This window comes from Lampetra fluviatilis, chromosome 63 (assembly GCF_964198595.1).
Source record: "Lampetra fluviatilis chromosome 63, kcLamFluv1.1, whole genome shotgun sequence".
Taxonomy (NCBI): domain Eukaryota; kingdom Metazoa; phylum Chordata; class Hyperoartia; order Petromyzontiformes; family Petromyzontidae; genus Lampetra; species Lampetra fluviatilis.
This window is the reverse complement of record NC_136337.1, coordinates 3449415-3469570: the sequence shown is the minus strand read 5'-3', so window position 1 is coordinate 3469570 and position 20156 is coordinate 3449415. Positions and strand designations below refer to the sequence as shown.

Genomic DNA, 20156 nt, shown 5'->3' with positions numbered 1-20156 from the left:
AGCCGTCCTCAGGTAAAGATGACTGAAGACGGCTGCTTGCGTTGTGGCCGAAACGTCGTGAGAATTATTTTATTCTGTTTTATTTTTATAATTTTATTGTTTCCATTCTACGTGACTTTACCGAAAGAACCAAGAAGATGAATCCCTGCAGTCACGAAAGCTTTAAATATAAATATTTTATTATGTTTTATTTTTATTATTTTATTATTTCCCTTCTACGTGACTTTACCGAAAGAACCAAGAAGATGAATCCCTGCAGTCACGAAAGCTTTAAATATAAATATTTTATTATGTTTTATTTTTATTATTGTATTATTTCCCTTCTACGTGACTTTACCGAAAGAACCAAGAAGATGAATCCCTGCAGTCACGAAAGCTTTAAATATAAATATTTTATTATGTTTTATTTTTATTATTTTATTATTTCCCTTCTACGTGACTTTACCGAAAGAACCAAGAAGATGAATCCCTGCAGTCACGAAAGCTTTAAATATAAATATTTTATTATGTTTTATTTTTATTATCTTATTATTTCCCTTCTACGCGACTTTACCGAAAGAACCAAGATGAATATCCAATGGTGGGCGGGGGGCGGTTTGACGACGTCATCAGAACGCGACGCGACGCACGCCTCGCCCTCCCAGACAAGTTTAGTTTTTATCGGGTGGTGACGGGCTTAACGACACAACATTTATATTCTCACGCGATCTAACTCCCCCTCCCTCCCTGCATTACGGACGATATTGGCTCGCCTGTTACGTAATAACACCACCAACTCCTCAATCCTCTCTTTGGAATGTTCACACTTAAATTCTAACTTAGCAATCTTTGAAATACGTAATCAACCAGGCTATGCGTTAATTGTGTGTTGACCGACCCTCTGTGTTGTATTACATTACATTTCGATATTTTACTAGGTTATTTAATTTTAGTGTGTCCTTCTCCTGATTTTCAGGCTTGCTTGCCGTGTCATCGCATTCGCAGCACCACGTTTTGTTGTCCACTCATTGATATGCTAATTTTTTCTCTAACCCCCCTCCCTCTCTCTGCGTCCGCCCTCCTCTGTCTATTTAAGGCCACCCCACAGAGACGATCACCTCTCTCTCTGTTACCTGTGTTGCTCTCTCTATGTATCTTGGTGATATCTGTCTGCTAATATGTCCGTCTATAGTTTTCTGGTTAGATTTCATGTCGCTATTCCTCAATCCCCCTTACAAACATGGCGGCCGCACAGACACCCCCCTCTACGTCGCGTTCAAAGTGACGCGCGAGGGGGACGCGGCAGCAGCCCCCCCCCCCTCATCCCTCGTCGTATGGCTGACCGTGTGGGTGGTGGTGAAAGTCTCGCACTGCGAGCCTCTTGCCGAGCGCTCGGCAGCGTCTAGAGATCAAGGCGGTGGCGCCGGTGGCGCCGGTGGGACGCGCAAGATGAACGTGGCCGAGACGAGCGAAGACTTTGAGAGTCAAGGTGTGAAGGTGGTGGTGGTGGTGGTGGTTGTGGTGGTTGTTGTGGTGGTGGTTGTTGTCGTATTCATTGTTTGGGGCGCCATCCATGCTCGCAAGGCCCCGGAACCAGCAGCAGCATCTCCACCTCGTTGAGCTCGCAGTGGTCGCCACTGCCACCACCATCACCACTACCACCACCATCACCACCGCCACTACCACCGCCACCACCGCCACCACCACTATCACCACCACTACCACCACCACCACCGCCACCACCACCACTACCACCACCATCACCACCACCACTATCACCACCACTACCATCACCGCCACCACCACCACTACCGCCACCACCACCACTACCACCACCATCACCGCCACCACCATCGCCACCACCACCACCATCACCGCCACCACCGCCACCACCATCACCACCACCACCACCACCGCCACCACTACCACCACCATCACCGCCACCACCATCGCCACCACCACCGCGGAGGGTCGGGGGGGGGGGTGTGGAGGGTCGGGGGGGTGCGGAGGGTCGGGGGGGGGTGGAGGGTCGGGGGGGGGGTGTGGAGGGTCGGGGGGGGGGGGGAGGGTCGGGGGGGGGGGTGTGGAGGGTCGGGGGGGGGTGGAGGGTCGGGGGGGGGGTGCGGAGGGTCGGGGGGGGGTGGAGGGTCGGGGGGGGGTGGAGGGTCGGGGGGGGGGTGTGGAGGGTCGGGGGGGGGGTGGAGGGTCGGGGGGGGGGTGCGGGAGGGTCGGGGGGGGGTGGAGGGTCGGGGGGGGGGGTGTGGAGGGTCGGGGGGGGGGTGCGGAGGGTCGGGGGGGGGTGGAGGGTCGGGGGGGGGGTGTGGAGGGTCGGGGGGGGGGTGGAGGGTCGGGGGGGGGGGTGCGGAGGGTCGGGGGGGGGGGTGGAGGGTCGGGGGGGGGGGGGTGGTGGAGGGTCGGGGGGGGGGTGCGGAGGGTCGGGGGGGTGCGGAGGGTCGGGGGGGGGGTGCGGAGGGTCGGGGGGGGGTGGAGGGTCGGGGTGGGTGCGGAGGGTCGGGGGGGGGGTGCGGAGGGTCGGGGGGGGGGTGGAGGGTCGGGGGGGTGCGGAGGGTCGGGGGGGGGGTGTGGAGGGTCGGGGGGGTGCGGAGGGTCGGGGGTGCGGGAGGGTCGGGGGGGGGTGCGGAGGGTCTGGGGGGGGGTGGAGGGTCGGGGGGGGGGTGTGGAGGGTCGGGGGGGGGTGTGGAGGGTCGGGGGGGTGTGGAGGGTCGGGGGGGGGGGGTGGAGGGTCGGGGGGGGGGGTGGAGGGTCGGGGGGGGGTGGAGGGTCGGGGGGGGGGTGTGGAGGGTCGGGGGGGGGTGTGGAGGGTCGGGGGGATGTGGAGGGTCGGGGGGGGGGTTGTGGAGGGTCGGGGGGGGGGGGTGGAGGGTCGGGGGGGGGTGTGGAGGGTCGGGGGGGTGTGGAGGGTCGGGGGGGTGTGGAGGGTCGGGGGGGGGGGTGCGGAGGGTCGGGGGGGTGCGGAGGGTCGGGGGGGTGTGGAGGGTCGGGGGGGGGGGTGTGGAGGGGTCGGGGGGGGGGGTGTGGAGGGTCGGGGGGGTGTTGGAGGGTCGGGGGGGGGGGGGGGGTGCGGAGGGTCGGGGGGGTGTGGAGGGTCGGGGGGGGGGTGCGGAGGGTCGGGGGGGTGTGGGAGGGTCGGGGGGGGGGGGGTGTGGAGGGTCGGGGGGGGTGCGAAGGGTCGGGGGGGGGGGGTGGAGGGTCGGGGGGGGGGGTGCGGAGGGTCGGGGGGTGTGTGGAGGGTCGGGGGGGGTGCGGAGGGTCGGGGGGGGGGGTGCGGAGGGTCGGGGGGGGGGGTGCGGAGGGTCGGGGGGGGGGTGGAGGGTTCGGGGGGGGGGGGTGCGGAGGGTCGGGGGGGTGTGGAGGGTCGGGGGGGGGGGTGCGGAGGGTCGGGGGGGTGTGGAGGGTCGGGGGGGGGGGGTGCGGAGGGTCGGGGGGGTGTGGAGGGTCGGGGGGGGGGGTGCGGAGGGTCGGGGGGGTGTGGAGGGTCGGGGGGGGGGGGTGCGGAGGGTCGGGGGGGTGTGGAGGGTCGGGGGGGGGGGGTGTGGAGGGTCGGGGGGGGGTGTGGAGGGTCGGGGGGGGGGGTGCGGAGGGTCGGGGGGGGGGGTGCGGAGGGTCGGGGGGGGCGGAGGGTCGGGGGGGGCGGAGGGTCGGGGGGGGCGGAGGGTCGGGGGGGGGTGCGGAGGGTCAGGGGGGGGGTGCGGAGGGTCGGGGGGGGCGGAGGGTCGGGGGGGGGGGTGCGGAGGGTCGGGGGGGGCGGAGGGTCGGGGGGGTGCGGAGGGTCGGGGGGGGGGGTGCGGAGGGTCGGGGGGGGCGGTGGGTCGGGGGGGGGGGTGCGGAGGGTCGGAGGGTGCGGAGGGTCGGGGGGGTGCGGAGGGTCGGGGGGGGGGGTGCGGAGGGTCGGGGGGGGTGCGGAGGGTCGGGGGGGGCGGAGGGTCGGGGGGGTGCGGAGGGTCGGGGGGGGGGGTGCGGAGGGTCGGGGGGGGCGGTGGGTCGGGGGGGGGGTGCGGAGGGTCGGGGGGTGCGGAGGGTCGGGGGGTGCGGAGGGTCGGGGGGGGGTGCGGAGGGTCGGGGGGGTGCGGAGGGTCGGGGAGGGGGGTGCGGAGGGTCGGGGGGGTGCGGAGGGTCGGGGAGGTGCGGAGGGTCGGGGGGGGGGTGCGGAGGGTCGGGGGGGGGGTGCGGAGGGTCGGGGGGGGTGCGGAGGGTCGGGGGGGGTGCGGAGGGTCGGGGGGTGCGGAGGTGCGGAGGGTCGGGGGGGGGTGCGGAGGGTCGGGGGGGGGGGAGTGCGGAGGGTCGGGGGGGTGTGGAGGGTCGGGGGGGGGGTGCGGAGGGTCGAGGGGGGTGCGGAGGGTCGGGGGGGGTGCGGAGGGTCGGGGGGGGCGGAGGGTCGGGGGGGGTGCGGAGGGTCGGGGGGGGGGTGCGGAGGGTCGGGGGGGGGGTGCGGAGGGTCGGGGGGGGCGGAGGGGCGGAGGGTCGGGGGGGGGGTGCGGAGGGTCGGGGGGGGCGGAGGGGCGGAGGGTCGGGGGGGGGGTGCGGAGGGTCGGGGGGGGCGGAGGGTTCGGGGGGGGGTGGAGGGTGGAGGGTGGAGGGTGTTTTGAAGCAGCTGTTTCATTGCCAGAAAGGGCTACAACAATCTTCTTATATTTTGCTCCTGGCAAGGGAGGTCCCGTGATGTGCCTCTGTCGGTTTAAAGTTTGCCATTGTGCGCATGAGTTCAAACGCCTTGCGATCGGCGCTCACGATCTGCCGCGCGATCTTAGAGCCGCATCATCCAGCGGTCAGTTTCAAATTGGCACCAGTGAAGAGTAAATATTAAATATTTAAGGTCTCCCCACAAAGACGATCTCCCTCTCTGTGCCTATGTGTTACTCTCTCTACGTGTCTTGGTGATATCTGTCTGCTTGTGTGTCTGTCTATAGTTTTCTGGTTAGATTTTTTGTTGCTATTTCATTTATACCTGATGATGATGATTGCTTGTGTTGCAATCGAAACGTCGTATGCTATTATTTAATTTATTATTTTATCTTTAGACGTGACTTTACCGAAAGAACCAAAGAATAATTCCTGCAGTCACGAAAGCTCCAAAATTAAGATTGAACCATCAAAATACACGAGGTTCATCAAGCAGAGCGGTGGCAACGGAGTTAGACGCCAACCTGTGGACACCAACTTGCACGTCGGTCAACACCTGCGTCCGCCCCGTGACCAGAGGTCGCAAACGGGTTTTGATTCCTTACCCGTACCCGGCCGCACCAGGGTCGCAAACGGGTACCCGTACCCTACCCGGCCGGGTATCGGGTAGGGTACTGGTACGGGTACCCGATTGCGACCTCTGGGATGAAGCCATGTTGCAGGCGCGGGTGGGTTGATTCTAGGAACTTGAATTGTGAGAAGAGACAAGACGTTGGGAAATGAGTGACAAACGGTGACTCACCGGTGACTCACGGCCTACCCGTACCCGGCCGCACCAGGGTACCCGTACCCGGCTGGGTACGGGTAGCCGGGTATCGGGTAGGGTACGGGTATCGGGTACCCGGTTGCGACCTCTGCCCGTGACCGACCACCTCGCCAGCGGGCAGTGCGGACACACTTCACGTGGCCTTCAAAGTGCACCGAGCCTGGCACGAGCACCACGTGGTGTGTGACATCCCCGCCGCTCTGTGTCGAATGACGTTTCGTTTTGTTTGCTGCTGCTGCTGCTGTCATTTCCAGAGGTGTCCAAGGACATGGTGGTGGTGGAGGTGGCTGGGAGCGACATCCACATCTGCGGCACGTGCCGGCATCAGTTTCACAGCCTGGAGGCGTTCATCACTCACAAGCAAGAGAACCAATGTCCCCTCCACACCGAGAGCAACATCTACATCAGTAAGGGTGGGGAGGGGGGGGCTCCCTGGGTAGAGAGGAAGGTGGAGATGGACACGCGCGCACTGCGGGGTCGGACAATTCCTACGTTCTAGATTTGAAGCTTTCGTGGCTGCAAGGATTCATATTTTTGGGTTTTTTTCGGTAAAGTCACGTGGGTACAAAATTAAAATTTGTAAAAGTAAAATCAAAATAAAATAAAAATCACGCGTGCTTCAGCCGCACCGAACCTCACATTAATAATATTCAGGGCCTACCTTGGCTCCTCCCACCCTCAAACAGTATATATACAAGGACTGTTCTCTTGGAATTTCTCTTTACTTGATGCAGCAATCGTGCTGTGACGGTTCCACCTGAAGACGGAGGCTTGTGTTGCCTCCGAAACGTCGTGATTTTTATTTTATATTTATTTTACTTTTATTAATTTTAATTTTTTACCTACGTGACTTTACCGAAAAAAACCCAACAATATGAATCCTTGCAGTCACGAAAGCTTCAAATCTAGAATTTATAACTTGGACAAACACAGGCGCTTATTTTTCTTGCGCGTCTGGGGCTCGTGTAAAACAGTCGCCTGTAAAAGTTTTCTCGAGATAATACTGGATGACAGCGAGCGCGGGGAATGAACTTAATTCGAGAGCGAACAAAGCGCGCGAAATGGGGTTGAAGTGAGAATGTTTTTCTAAAACCATCCCACGATGCTACCGTGCTGCGTGTACACAGCACTTACGTTTATACTGGTAGGAACCTCCTAGTTACACCAGCCCACAGGGGATTATTGTGTCCGTCGTGCAGGGAGGGGCTGGGTGGGGAGGGAGGGGCTGGTTGGGGAGGGTGGGGAGGGGCTGGGTGGGGAGGGGCTGGGTGGGGAGGGGCTGGGTGGGGGATGGGGCTCGGTGGGGGGTGGGAGGGTTGGGGCTGGGTGGGGAGGGGCTGGGTGGGGAGGGGCTGGGTGGAGAGTGTGGGGCTGGGTGGAGGGTGGGAGGGGTGGGGCTGGATGGGGAGGGAGGGGCTGGTTGGGGAGGGTGGGGAGGGGCTGGGTGGGGAGGGGCTGGGTGGGGGATGGGGCTCGGTGGGGGGTGGGAGGGGTGGGGCTGGGTGGGGAGGGGCTGGGTGGGGAGGGGCTGGGTGGAGAGGGTGGGGCTGGGTGGAGGGTGGGAGGGGTGGGGCTGGGTGGGGAGGGGCTGGTCACCCCGTGGTGCCCTTATAAAACTCAACGTTTAACCTACTCACGCCGGCTTGTGCCCGCCCTCACAGTCGGCCATATTTGCGGAATACACCACGCCGCCGTTGACCCTGCAGGCCTTTTACCGAGCAACCCAACGTTCCTACCAGCTCCCTCTGCAGGACAATGTGTTTTCGCCGCTCGCTCCGTCTTCCAGCGGAGCTGCAAACCCCTCGGCCCGCAGTTGGGAGCCTCTCGCGCGACTCTAGAACAGAGAAACATTTTTCGATGCGTCCGCGAGGTTGACCTGCACTTTGCAAGTGTCCGATGGCTTGATCCCAGTCTGAGTGGCACCCAGAGGTTGGAGTCAAACCCGTATATTTATGATGGTGGTGATGGTGCTCGTGATTATGGTGGTCGTGATGATGATGTTTATGATGATGAAGGGGAGATCTTCTTGGTTCTTTCGGTAAAGTCACGTAGAAGGGAAGTAATAAAATAATAAAAATAAAACATAATAAAACAATTCTCACGACGTTTCGGCCACAACGCAAGCAGCCGTCCTCAGGCGAAGAATGAGAACATTATCAAGCTAGGAGCTTATATAGGTGTAGCGAGGAGGAGCGCCTTAACAAAAGAATGTGCATATGAAGAGGAATTTAGCATACCAATGGACAATGCGTAGGGGGTGGGCGGAGGGGTTTCAAAGTCCCATTATGCCCATGCATTATGCAGGATCAACAGCACCACGGGGGGGCGCAAGGAACAGCGTTAATAAAGGACAGGAATGTTAGTGATATGTAGCTGCATTTACCAAACAACCACGTAGAAAACCGAAGTGAAAACTACATAAAAAAAAAAACTAAAATATAAACTGATACTTACTATACTCTACAATAAGCTGAGTTACTAACAACAAATAATAAAATTACAATTCTACGTCGTAAGAAGTATATAATATACTTCCATCTAAACTTTATTCTCTTAGCATATACAGTACTATATACTGCCATAGATAAACCCAACATTAAATTATATACTGTATTGCTGTAAACCACCCTATACTTTATACATTTTAATATAACACTATGTATTATTCAACTCACCCTAATGTGTATCGAAATGGTTTATTACGTCCTTCCAATGATTGCTAAGCCTGAATCCATCTTCTCGGTTAAAATTGTCTCTGTGTTTGTATATGTGGATCGCCTCATGAACGAATCTCTCATGATAGCCAGATGGCTTGCAGAGAACCTCCGTCTTGGAGAAGTCAATGTCATGTGAGCCCACTGAGTTGTAACAGTGGTCTGCCACGGCTGAGGTGTTTGTCCTACCGTGTTTTAGATCAGCTTTATGTTCACGAATGCGGTCTGAGACGTGTCGTTTGGTTTCCCCAATGTAACTGCTACCACAGAGGCAACTTAGTTTGTAGACGCCAGGGTACTGTATGTCTGGAATCACATCTTTTACAGATGGTACCAGATCACGGATTTTATGTACTGTGTTGAATCGGACCTGGATCTTGTGTTTAATCAGGATTTTGGAGATCTTTTTTGTGACCCCAGCAATGTAGGGTAAGGTGATGGTCTTGAAAGGCTCCTCAACAGGATCTTTCTTGATGGTTGGAGTGATGGCTTTGCGGATTGTGTAGTCGGAGTAACCATTAGCCTTAAGAGCTTGGCGTACGTGTTTGAGTTCACTGGAAATGTGTTCATGGTCGGAGATGCATTGGGCTCTATGATATAGAGTCTTGATGAGGGAATTCTTCTGGGATGGATGGTGGTGGGAATCCGGTTTTAGATAAGCATCCGTGTGGGTGGCTTTCCTGTAGACAGAGTGGCTCATTGAACCATCAGGTCTCCTTTTGATTAGGACATCCAAAAAGGGTAGCTTGCCATCATTTTCGACTTCCATGGTGAATCTGATGGCTGGGTGTATGGAATTGATGTGGTCGAGAAATTGGTCTAGAGCAGGCCGGCCATGTGGCCAGATGACAAAAGTGTCGTCTACGTACCTCTTCCATAAGGTCGGGCGTAGAGTGGCAGTCTGGATGGCGTCCGTCTCAAATTTTTCCATGAAGATGTTGGCTACAACCGGAGATAGGGGGGAGCCCATTGGGGTGCCCTCAATTTGCTTGTAGAAGGTTCCATTCCAGGTGAAGTATGTATTGGTTAAGCAGTGTCTCACCAGGGGGGGTACCCCAGCATTTAATCCTTGATGAACCAAGTCTTCAATGATTGCGATGGTGTCAGGCACAAGCACCTTGGTGAACAAGGAAACCACATCAAAACTGACAAGCAGGTCCTCTGGGGACAGGGCAATCCCCTTGATTGTCGATACCAGGTCAGTAGAGTTTAGTACTGCAGAGGTGGTTTTTCCAGTGAAAGGCCGTAGGATTTCGGACAAAAAACGAGCCAGTTTGTAAGTGGGGGAGTTGATAGTAGAGACAATGGGACGAAGAGGTGTATCTTCTTTATGTATCTTTGGCAAGCCGTACAATCTTGGTGGCCTGGCTGCAGAAGGTTTCACTTCGGTTTTCTACGTGGTTGTTTGGTAAATGCAGCTACATATCACTAACATTCCTGTCCTTTATTAACGCTGTTCCTTGCGCGCCCCCGTGGTGCTGTTGATCCTGCATAATGCATGGGCATAATGGGACTTTGAAACCCCTCCGCCCACCCCCTACGCATTGTCCATTGGTATGCTAAATTCCTCTTCATATGCACATTCTTTTGTTAAGGCGCTCCTCCTCACTACACCTATATAAGCTCCTAGCTTGATAATGTTCTCATTTTTCGCCTGAGGACGGCTGCTTGCGTTGTGGCCGAAACGTCGTGAGAATTGTTTTATTATGTTTTATTTTTATTATTTTATTACTTCCCTTCTACGTGACTTTACCGAAAGAACCAAGAAGATGAATCCCTGCAGTCACGAAAGCTTTAAATCGAAAAATGAAGGGGAGAGTTAATCGGAATGTATTCTCGTCTGATAGATGCAAACTTTTATGGCCTTTGTTATCACATGGTGCCCTCTGGCGATGAACATTGAAGCCTACAATTCATCAGAAAACTCAAAGGATGTTCACTTCTTAACTTAGACTCTTGAAGATAGAACGTATGTTCATCAGTCGAGGCCCGAGCGAGAGAGACGAGAGAGCGAGACGGGGATGAAGCGGGAGAGTGAGAGACGTGGACAGAGAGGCAGGGAGAGCAAACCCCAGTCCCAGGCCTCAAACTCGGAGCGACTGGCAGCTTTCCCAGGACCTCGGTGTTTCTGACACATGGCCAATGATGTGCCTTCCGACATACACCCAGCGCTTCGCATTTGTTGCCTCATTTGATGTCGCTGTGGCCGTTATACAACTTTTTGAGATGCAGCAACCAGACCTGGAGCTCCAATCCAGGCCCTCATTTACTGGCCGTTAGGAGCTGACTAAAATAGAGAGATATTGAGACACCCAGACCCTGGGCTCGTTACATCGGAACCTCCGATTCGCCGGCTGAGTTGTTGGTCCTGCTTGGCCATCATCGTGAGCATCGTTAGAGCTTCATGATGATGGGCGCCACGGTGATGAGACGTTAACTACCTCGCCTGGTGTGCAGGAGGTCGTGGGCTCGATCCCGACCCTGACGCCTGCTGCTGTGTATTTGGAGTTTGCGTGTCTCTCTCTCTCATCATCATCATCACGGTGGCTAGGAGATGTTAACTACCTCGCCTGGTGTGCAGGAGGTCGTGGGCTCGATCCCGACCCTGACGCCTGCTGCTGTGTATTTGGAGTTTGCGTGTCTCTCTCTCTCATCATCATCACGGTGGCTAGGAGATGTGAACTACCTCGCCTGGTCTACAGGAGGTCGTGGGTTCGATCCTGACCATGAAGCCTGCGTGTCTCTCTCCCCGTGATCCCGTCGATTTTTTCTCCGGGTCCTCTGGTGTTTCCCTCCACATTTATAAATATGCGTTTAGTGTATTTGGCTGCTGGAAATTTCCACATGACAAGCCACTTCGTTGAGCTCATCATTTCTGATAGCCAGGTCCCGTTTCCGAAAAATATCTTTTGAGCTAAGTGGGCCTTACTTGGTAAAGTAAAACATTGTTCAGTCGCTTTTAGTTTCGAAAACATTCACACCCAAGGAACTCGGCGCTTCTGACACGTCCATTACGGAGCCCCTGAGAGAACGAGAGCCAGCCATGCACCTCGACCCAGGGATCAAACCCAGCACCTCATCGCTCCCCTTTGACCCCCCCAGATTTTAAACCAAAGTTAACGCAGCTGCTGCGTCCGCGTGCGCACGAACCGGAGGCGTCCAACTTCATCGCGCGCGTGTGCGTCTTACTCCCCGGCAGAGGTCGCAAACGGGTTTTGATTCCTTACCCGTACCCGTACCCGGCCGCACCAGGGTCGCAAACGGGTACCCGGCCATAACCGTAGCCAGCCGGGTATCGGGTAGGGTACTGGTACGGGTACCCGATTGCGACCTCTGGGATGAAGCCATGTTGCAGGCGCGGGTGGGTTGATTCTAGGAACATGAATTGTGAGAAGAGACAAGACGTTGGGAAATGAGTGACAAACGGTGACTCACCAGTGACTCACGGCCTACCCGTACCCGGCCGCACCAGGGTCGCAAACGGGTACCCGTACCCGGCCGGGTACGGGTAGCCGGGTATCGGGTAGGGTACGGGTATCGGGTACCCGGTTGCGACCTCTGCTCCCCGGGAGCATGGTATAATCTGGCGAACGCGTTCATGAATATCATTGTGACGTTTCGTTTTTTTTTACTTTATTTCTTTTTTCTTCCCCCAGCTCCTGCGAACGTGAACCCGCCGTCCACGGAGTGCGTCTTCGACGCCGCTTCGATGATCAGCCCCGAGGCAAGCATGAGTCCTTCTCCCGTCCACAGCCTGGAGGTCGTGAACTCCAGCCCCAAAAAGAAGGCCGAGGCAACTGCTGCCGTTGCTGCTGCTGTGACTGCTGCTGCTGCTGCGACTGCTGCCGCTGCTGTCGGAGCAGCGGGGAAGGTGAAAGTAACCAAAGAGAAGAGATACGAGTGCAAATTCCAAGGTGCGTTGATGTTGTTGTCGTTGAGGCTGTGTTGATAACTTTTGGAGACCGTCAGCTCGCTACAGCTGAGGTCACCACGGTGGCTAGGAGATGTTAACTACCTCGCCTGGTATGCAGGAGGTCGTGGGTTCGATCCCGACCCTGACGCCTGCTGCTGTGTATTTGGAGTTTGCGTGTCTCTCTCTCATCATCATCACGGTGGCTAGGAGATGTTAACTACCTCGCCTGGTGTGCAGGAGGTCGAGGGTTCGATCCCGACCCTGACGCCTGCTGCTGTGTATTTGGAGTTTGCGTCTCTCTCTCTCTCTCCCCGTGGTCGCGTGAATTTTTCTCCGGCTCCTCCGGTTTTTCCCTCCGCATTTTTGGCTACTGTAGATTTCGACATTAAAAGCCAATTATTTGTGCCTTCATTTGTGGCCGAGTCACTTCTGAAAAACGAGTTATACAGCTCAGTGGACCGGACCTCTGACCTCTGGGCAGTCCCCACCACCTTCTGAGAGAAGCGTTACAGAGCGGTGTTTTCACTCGCCACAAACCACAGGTGGGTGTGTGGAGCTGCAGGATAATGGTCAGCTGAGTTTCGGATTTGCCTTTGCGCAAGTGCATTGCCCTCCTGAAAAGTGGCGCGTCAATCGAATTAATGAATGAGTACATGAATAAGCATGACAGGGCATAAGTAAAATACGTTGTGCAAAATGTAAAATCTCACTTGGACTATCAAATAAGCCCGCAGTCATTCCATGGCGGGCCAAATAACGGAGGGTACGCCACCACCGAACTGTATCGTACCACTCAGCCGCGCCGCTCAAGAAAGTAATTAATCTTCTTGGTTCTTTCGGTAAAGTCACGTAGAAGGGAAATAATAAAATAATAAAAATAAAACATAATAAAATACAATTATCACGACGTTTCGGCCACAACGCAAGCAGCCGTCCTCAGGTGAAGAACAGGTCTGTCGGAAAGACAGCGTCTGAATGAACACCACCAAGCTTGGCAGCGTATATTTAAGCTGAGTTGGAGGGGGAAGAGCGCCTTGACAAAGGAATTTGCATATCAAGAGGAATTTAGCATATTTATGGGAAATGCAGATATGGGATTAGTCACTACTTGTGAAATGCGTAGGCGGTGGGGGGGGAGTTTCAAAGTCATATTATGCAGAATTAGCAACCCGAGTCTCTGTAGTTAATCATTGACGGCTCAGAAACTGGCTTATAACGAGGCGGATTTCTCTGTAACGGTGTGCGTTTGCCGTTATAACGGGCGCGGCCCGCAGAAAGTGTTCCCGAATGCAGCGAAAACGCGTCATGTGAACTCCGCGCGTTAAGCGAGGACTTCCAGTAGTGGACACCGATTTAACGATGAAGGTGTTACCGATGATGCACGCGTGCGTGCGTGTGTTTGTGTGTGTGCAGGATGTAATTTTAAAACCGCTCACACGAAGGACATCACAAGACACATCCGCACGCACACTGGTGAGTCACAGCCGCATTCAAACCTCCCCTCTCTACCCACTCTGGCCCCCCCCCCACTACCCCCCCCCCCACTACCCCCCCCACACCCACCCACCACTGTGTTGATTTTGCATTGGGCCCCGTGAGCTCGCGATTCTTTCCGAGATCAAAAGTGAGCAGCTCCCTTGCGAGCGGGAATCCAACCCGAGTCTCTGGCTGGTTTGTAGCGCAGCGCACGAACCAGCGCACCACCTTCAGCATCTACACACACAGAGATACAAAAGACAAAGATCCCCCGTGTAGCCTTAACAGACTGTAGGGGCAAGTGCTGTTAGCGAGCAGCAGCTATGAAGGCCGGCACGGCACACGAGGGGGTGGGTGGCCAGCACCACGCCCGGCCGCCTTTGTCTCCCCAGTGGCGATGGTTACACACCGCACCAGGTACTCATTTGAGGCTGAGTCGACCTAGGGCAGGACCGGTTCAGATCATCGTCACCGGTGTTGGCCCGCCGGGTTCGTAGCGCGGCGTAGCGCTAACCACTGCACTGTCATCCCTCGCACACACACACGTGCACACATACACACGTGCACGCACACGCACACATACGCACACGCACACACACACATATACCCACACACACGCACACACACACGCACACACACACACACATATACCCACCCACACGCACACGCACACACACACATATACCCACCCACACACGCACACACACACACACACCCGCAACAGGGGAGAAGCCGTTTGAGTGCGGCGTCTGCGGCAAGGCGTTCTCGCGGCGGGACAAGCTGCAGCTGCACGCTCGCGCTCACACGGGCCGCCGCCCCTACCAGTGCATGGACTGCGACTACTCCTCGTCCGACGGCAGCAGCATGCGCAAGCACCTGCGCACGCACACCGGGGAGAGGCCCTTCCACTGCCAGATCTGCCCCTACGCCAGCCGCAACGCCAGCCAGCTCGTCGTGCACCTGCGCTCACACACAGGTGAGGGGGGGGTGGGGGGGAGTAGGCGGGGGTGGGGGGGGTGGGGGGGGAGTGGGGGTGGGGGGGGGGTGCGGGGAAAGGATGGGGGGGGTGCGGGGGGGGGTGGGGGGGGAGCGGGGAAAGGATGGGGGGGGGGGCGGGGGGGGTGCGGGGGGGGGGTGGGGGGGGGAGCGGGGGGAGCCATCGTCTCGTTCGAGGCCTATTCCACCTAGTGGAGGCCTAGGGCCAGCTTAGGAGAGAGCCACGCTTGAGTCGTAGGGAATGTCCTGCTGCTGCTGTTGCTGCTGCTGCTGTTGCTGCTGCCGCTGCTGCTGCTGTTGCTGCTGCCGCTGCTGCCGCCGCCGCAGCCGCTGCTGCTGCTGCTGCCATTTCTCTGTCGGGTTTCTTTCTCTCTTTCTCCGGTTCCTTCCATTTCTTTCCCACAAATGTTGCTGTTGTTGTCGATCCTGCTACAATAGGGGCGTCCAAACAGTGCCCGGTTTACCGTCTCGTCGCTGGCTGCGTCGTCATCGTCGTCGTCTTCGTCTTCTACTAAGTGCAACCTTCTTTCTTGCTGCCCCGCCGGTCACCCTTTGTACCCCGGGGGAGGACAATCGTTGAGCGTCGATTCGTCTCTGCGCGACATTTTCTCACGCTTCTCTCGCGTCTCCGCGGCTCTTCACGCTCCGATTTCTGCCCGCCTCACTTTGGCACCGTTTCCCCGCCAGTTTGGTCATTCCGGGCCGCGAAACCCTCTCTGCGAAATGACCATCACCGGGTACCCGATACCCGTACCCTACCCGATACCCGGCTACCCGTACCCGGCCGGGTACGGGTAGCCGTTTGCGACCCTGGTGCGGCCAGGTACGGGTAGGCCGTGAGTCACTGGTGAGTCACCGTTTGTCACTCATTTCCCAACGTCTTGTCTCTTCTCACAATTCAAGTTCCTAGAATCAACCCACCCGCGCCTGCAACATGGCTTCATCCCAGAGGTCGCAATCGGGTACCCGTACCCTACCCGATACCCGGCCGGGTACGGGTAGCCGGGTATCGGGTAGGGTACGGGTACCCGTTTGCGACCCTGGTGCGGCCGGGTACGGGTAAGGAATCAAAACCCGTTTGCGACCTCTGTCACCCGGTCAAGCCAAACAAAGATAGGGATCCCCCGTGTAGCCTCTAACAGACTGTAGGGGCAAGTGCCGGTAGCGAGCAGCACCTACGAAGGCTACCGGCCCTGTGGCACACGAGGGGGTGGGTGGCCAACACCACGCCCGGCCGTTTAATGCACACTGCTACACCAGGTGCTCGTTTGAGGCCGAGTCGACCTAGGGGAGGCCCAGGACCGGTTTGGATAATCGACGCCGGTGTTGGCCGTGAGCGGGAATCGAACCCGGGTGGCCGGGTTAAGTAGCGCAGGGTAGCGCTAACCGCTGCACCACCGCTCCTCGCTCTACACAACACTCAGACGCACGCGTATGGCCACCAGTAATAATCACAATGTACTTTTATATTTCAACATAATAATTATGTCACGGTAATATATTGTTATTATTATTATTATTCCCTACCTGTTCCTGACTACTTGCGCTAACCGCTACACACACACACACACTCGAATATCACCCACCGTACGTGCGTCTCGCCCCCCCCCCCTCCCCTTCCCCGTATAGGCGACTCGCCCTTCCACTGCCAGTTGTGCAGCGCCAAGTTCAAGATCAACTCGGACCTCAAGCGGCACATGCGCGTACACTCGGGCGAGAAGCCCTACAAGTGCGAGCACTGCGACTACCGCAGCTCCATGAAGGCCAACGTGAAGTCGCACGAGCGTTCGCGTCACCGCCTCGAGCAGCAGCAGCAGCAGGAGGGGAAGCCGGCGCCGGCTCCGGCACCGTCGCCGGCCGCGGTGGCGGCCCCGGTGACGACGGCCCCTCCTCTACGCTGCGACTACCACGGCTGCGACTTTGCGTGCGAGGGCCGCACGGCCATGCGGGCGCACGCCCGCGCTCACGGCATCGCCGCCTCGCCGCGGCACCGGCGCTCGGGGCGGCGCTCGGAGGAGCGGGGAAGCCCTGCGCGGACTCCCTCGAAGCAGCAGCAGCAGCAGCAGCAGCAGCGGCGGCCGCACGGCTGCGAGGCGTGCGGCGCGGCGTTCGTGCGCGCCGACTCGCTGCGCTCGCACCGGCGGCAGCACGAGGAGGTGGCGCGCACCGTGCAGAGCGCGGCGCTCGCCGTGCTGCAGCTGGGCGGGGGCATGGAGCAGCGGGAGCAGCAGCAGGAGCAGCAGCAGCAGCAGCTGGCGCTGGGCGACGGTGACGTGGTGGACGAGGCGGGCGTGGGGGCGATGGCCGTGGCCGAGGAGGAGGTGCTGCAGATCGTCATCTCGGGCTCGCCGGTGCCGCCCAGCGACGAGATCGTGAGGGCCGCCATGCGGATGGCGCACGGCGGCGACTGCGCCGGCGAGGTCGTCGTCGGCGCCGACGGCCAGGACGAGGCGGCGGCGGCGGTGGCGGTGTCGCAATCGAGCGCCGTGCGTCTGCTGCACGAGATGGGCCTGCTCGCGTCGGCGGCCGGGGGGAGCGCCGCCGCTGCCCCGGCCGCCACGGCGGAGGAGGAGGAGGTGGATGAGGAGGCGCCGTCGGTGCGTCTCGCGTCTGGAGAAGTCGTCCGCGTCGACCACCACGACGGCGGCGAGGCGGCGGCGCAGGAGCGGCGGCGCTGGCGGCAGCAGGTGGAGGTGTCTTCGCACGGACACTTCGTGGTGAGGGCCGCCACCCCCACGCTGAGCATCGTCCGCTTCGGGCCCGTGGAAGACGTCGCGGTCGCGGCTCACCTGCGGCAGCTGCAGCAGCAGCAGCAGCAGGAGCAGCAGCTGCAGCAGCTGCAGCAGCAGCAGCAGCAGCAGGAGCAGCAGCTGCAACTGCTGCAGGAGCAGCAGCAGCTGCAGCAGCAGGAGCAGGAAGCGGCGGCGGCGGAGCTGGCGGAAGCGGCGGGGGCGGAGGGCACCGCTGGCGGGCTGATTCTGCAGACGCTGCCCATAATCGTCGCGGCTTCCCAGAGTGCAGCGGTGCAAGCGGCCGATGCGACGGAGCCCGATTCGTAGCAGCTGTCAGGAAGGGCGGCTGTCAGGATTTGCTGTCAGGAGGAGCGGCTGTAACGAGCAGCTGTCAGGAGGGGCGGCGGGGCGGCTCGTGGGTTACGGGTTTACGTCGCGCAAACGAACCCGCCCGGCATTTTTATTTTCTGAATTTTTTTTTCGTTTCTATTGTTCATCTACGTTTATATATTTTTTCCCTCCGCCTCCGGCCGCGCTGCGGTTTGCGCCGGCGACGGAGACGGTCGCGGGTCGTCGCGGGGACGGACGGACGGCTCCGTACGGAACCCAATTTGGCGGCGCCGGTGCAGAGAGCGCCGGACCCGGCCAACGGAGTTCGATTCCCGCCAACGGCAGTGGCGAGTCTCTGCCTTGAGCCTTCCCGAGGTCGACTCAACCGAGCACCCGGTGCGGTGTGGAGTAAACATCGCCTGCCGGGGAGACGAAGGGCGCGGTGCTGGCCACCCACCCCCTCGTGTGCCGTGCCGGCCTTCAGAAGCGCCGCTGCTCGCTTAACAGTCTGTTACAGGCTACACGGGTGGTCTGTGTCTTCATGTGAATGCGTGCGTTTGATTTTCAAAGCGGAGCGCATCTGGCGGGGAGAGCCTACGGCCGAGCACGCCAATCTCTACCCGCCTCCGAGCGAGGGAAGGGCACGAGGTGGGAGTGTGTGTGGGGGTGGGGGCGAGCGTATCGGCCACTGAACAGCACGGAGGGTTCGTCCGTCACAGCTGTGCGCTTGAAACTCGACGCTCGGCGATTCCCGGCAAGTGGCTCGCTCGCGTTGAGCGGTCGACTTCGTGCACGGCGCGTCGCGTTAGTTGAAGCTCTCTCGCACCGCCGTACGTAGCCGGACGCGCTCGTGGGGAGGGTGCGGGGGAAGGGCAAAAACTAAACGAAAAGCAGTTCTCAAGAAATGTGTCTCTGTGTGAGTCTATGGGTCTCTGTGTGAGGCTATGGGTCTCTGAGTCTATGGGTCTCTGTGTGGTGAGTCTATGGGTCTCTGAGTCTATGGGTCTCTGTGTGGTGAGTCTATGGGTCTCTGTGTGGCGAGTCTATGGGTCTCTGTGTGGTGAGTTTATGGGTCTCTGTGTGGTGAGTCTATGGGTCTCTGTGTGAGTCTATGGGTCTGTGTGGTGAGCCTATGGCTCTCTGTGTGGTGAGCCTATGGGTCTCTGTGTGATGAGTCTATGGGTTTCTGTGTGGTGAGTCTATGGGTCTCTGTGTAATGAGTCTGTGGGTCTCTGTGTGGTGAGTCTGTGGCTCTCTGTGTGGTGAGTCTGTGGCTCTCTGTATAATGAGTCTGTGGCTCTGTGTGGTGAGTCTGTGGGTCTCTGTGGTGAGTCTATGGCTCTCTGTGTGGTGAGTCTATGGGTCTCTGTGTAATGAGTCTGTGGCTCTGTGTGGTGAGTCTGGGTCTGTGTGGTGAGTCTGTGGCTCTCTGTGTGGTGAGTCTATGGCTCTATGTGGTGAGTCTATGGCTCTCTGTGTGGCGAGTCTATGGCTCTCTGTGTGGTGAGTCTATGGCTCTCTGTGTGGTGAGTCTATGGCTCTGTGTGGTGAGTCTGGCTCTCTGTGTGGTGAGTCTGTGGGTCTCTGTGTGGCGAGTCTATGGCTCTCTGTGTGGTGAGTCTATGGGTCTCTGTGGTGAGTCCATGGGTCTCTGTGTGGTGAGTCTATGGCTCTCTGTGTGGTGAGTCTATGGGTCTCTGTGTGGTGAGTCTATAGCTCTTTGTGTGGTGAGTCTATGGGTCTCTGTGTGGTGAGTCTGTGTATGAAGCGAGCACATTTTTATTTCACAAGTTTGTCCGACGTTTCGCTGGAGAGTGCGTCATCAGGTGTTGCTGCTGCTGCTGCTGATGATGATGATGTGGGATGCAATAACTCCGGCAAAACGTCGAGCAAGGCGATTCCTATGAAGGGGAACCAGGAGCACCACGTGGCATGTAGAATGCACGCAGCTGAATGGATGTACGCCGGACTTCTTTCGCACCGTACGTAGCCAACCGTGACAATCGGAGGTGCGTGTGTGGTGAGCGGAGGAGTGTGAATTGTCTGCTGCAGCGCATTTACAATCACCCAGCCAACTCGGGCACCCACTCCACTAACCCCACCCACCCCACCCACCTTACCCATCTTACCCACTCCACCCACCTCATCCACCTCACCTACCTCAACCACCCCACCCACTCAGCACCCACTCCACCCACTCAGCACCCACTCCACTAACCCCATCCACCCCACCCACCTCACCCATCTTACCCACTCCACCCACCTCACCCATCTTACCCCACCTCACCCACCTCACCCCACCCACCCACCTCACCCCACCCCACCCACCTCACCCCACCCCACCCACCTCACCCCACCCCACCCCACCCACCTCACCCCACCCCACCCCACCCACCTCACCCACCCCACCCCACCCACCCCACCCACCTCACCCACCCCACCCCACCCACCCCACCCACCTCACCCACCCCACCCACTCAGCACCCACTCCACTAACCCCACCCCACCCAACTAACCCAGCCACCCCATCCAGCCATCCACGCAACACC

General features: G+C 58.5%; 1 protein-coding gene across 2 annotated transcripts; it reads left to right on the top strand.

The window, feature by feature from the left end:
* The first annotated feature begins 1311 nt into the window (after window positions 1-1311).
* On the top strand, window positions 1312-19896 carry LOC144951579 (uncharacterized). 2 transcript variants are annotated; one of them, XM_078881851.1, is made up of 6 exons: window positions 1312-1468; window positions 5701-5853; window positions 11914-12074; window positions 13487-13546; window positions 14274-14525; window positions 16175-19896. In XM_078881851.1, the coding sequence occupies exons 2-6, from the start codon at window positions 5819-5821 to the stop codon at window positions 17602-17604; spliced, it is 1938 nt and encodes a 645-aa protein (XP_078737977.1). In that variant the 5' UTR covers window positions 1312-1468; window positions 5701-5818; the 3' UTR covers window positions 17605-19896. The 2 variants fall into 2 exon arrangements, with proteins under 2 accessions (XP_078737977.1, XP_078737976.1); XM_078881850.1 differs by having other exon boundaries at window positions 11817-12074; window positions 16175-19895.
* Window positions 19897-20156: the final 260 nt, after the last annotated feature.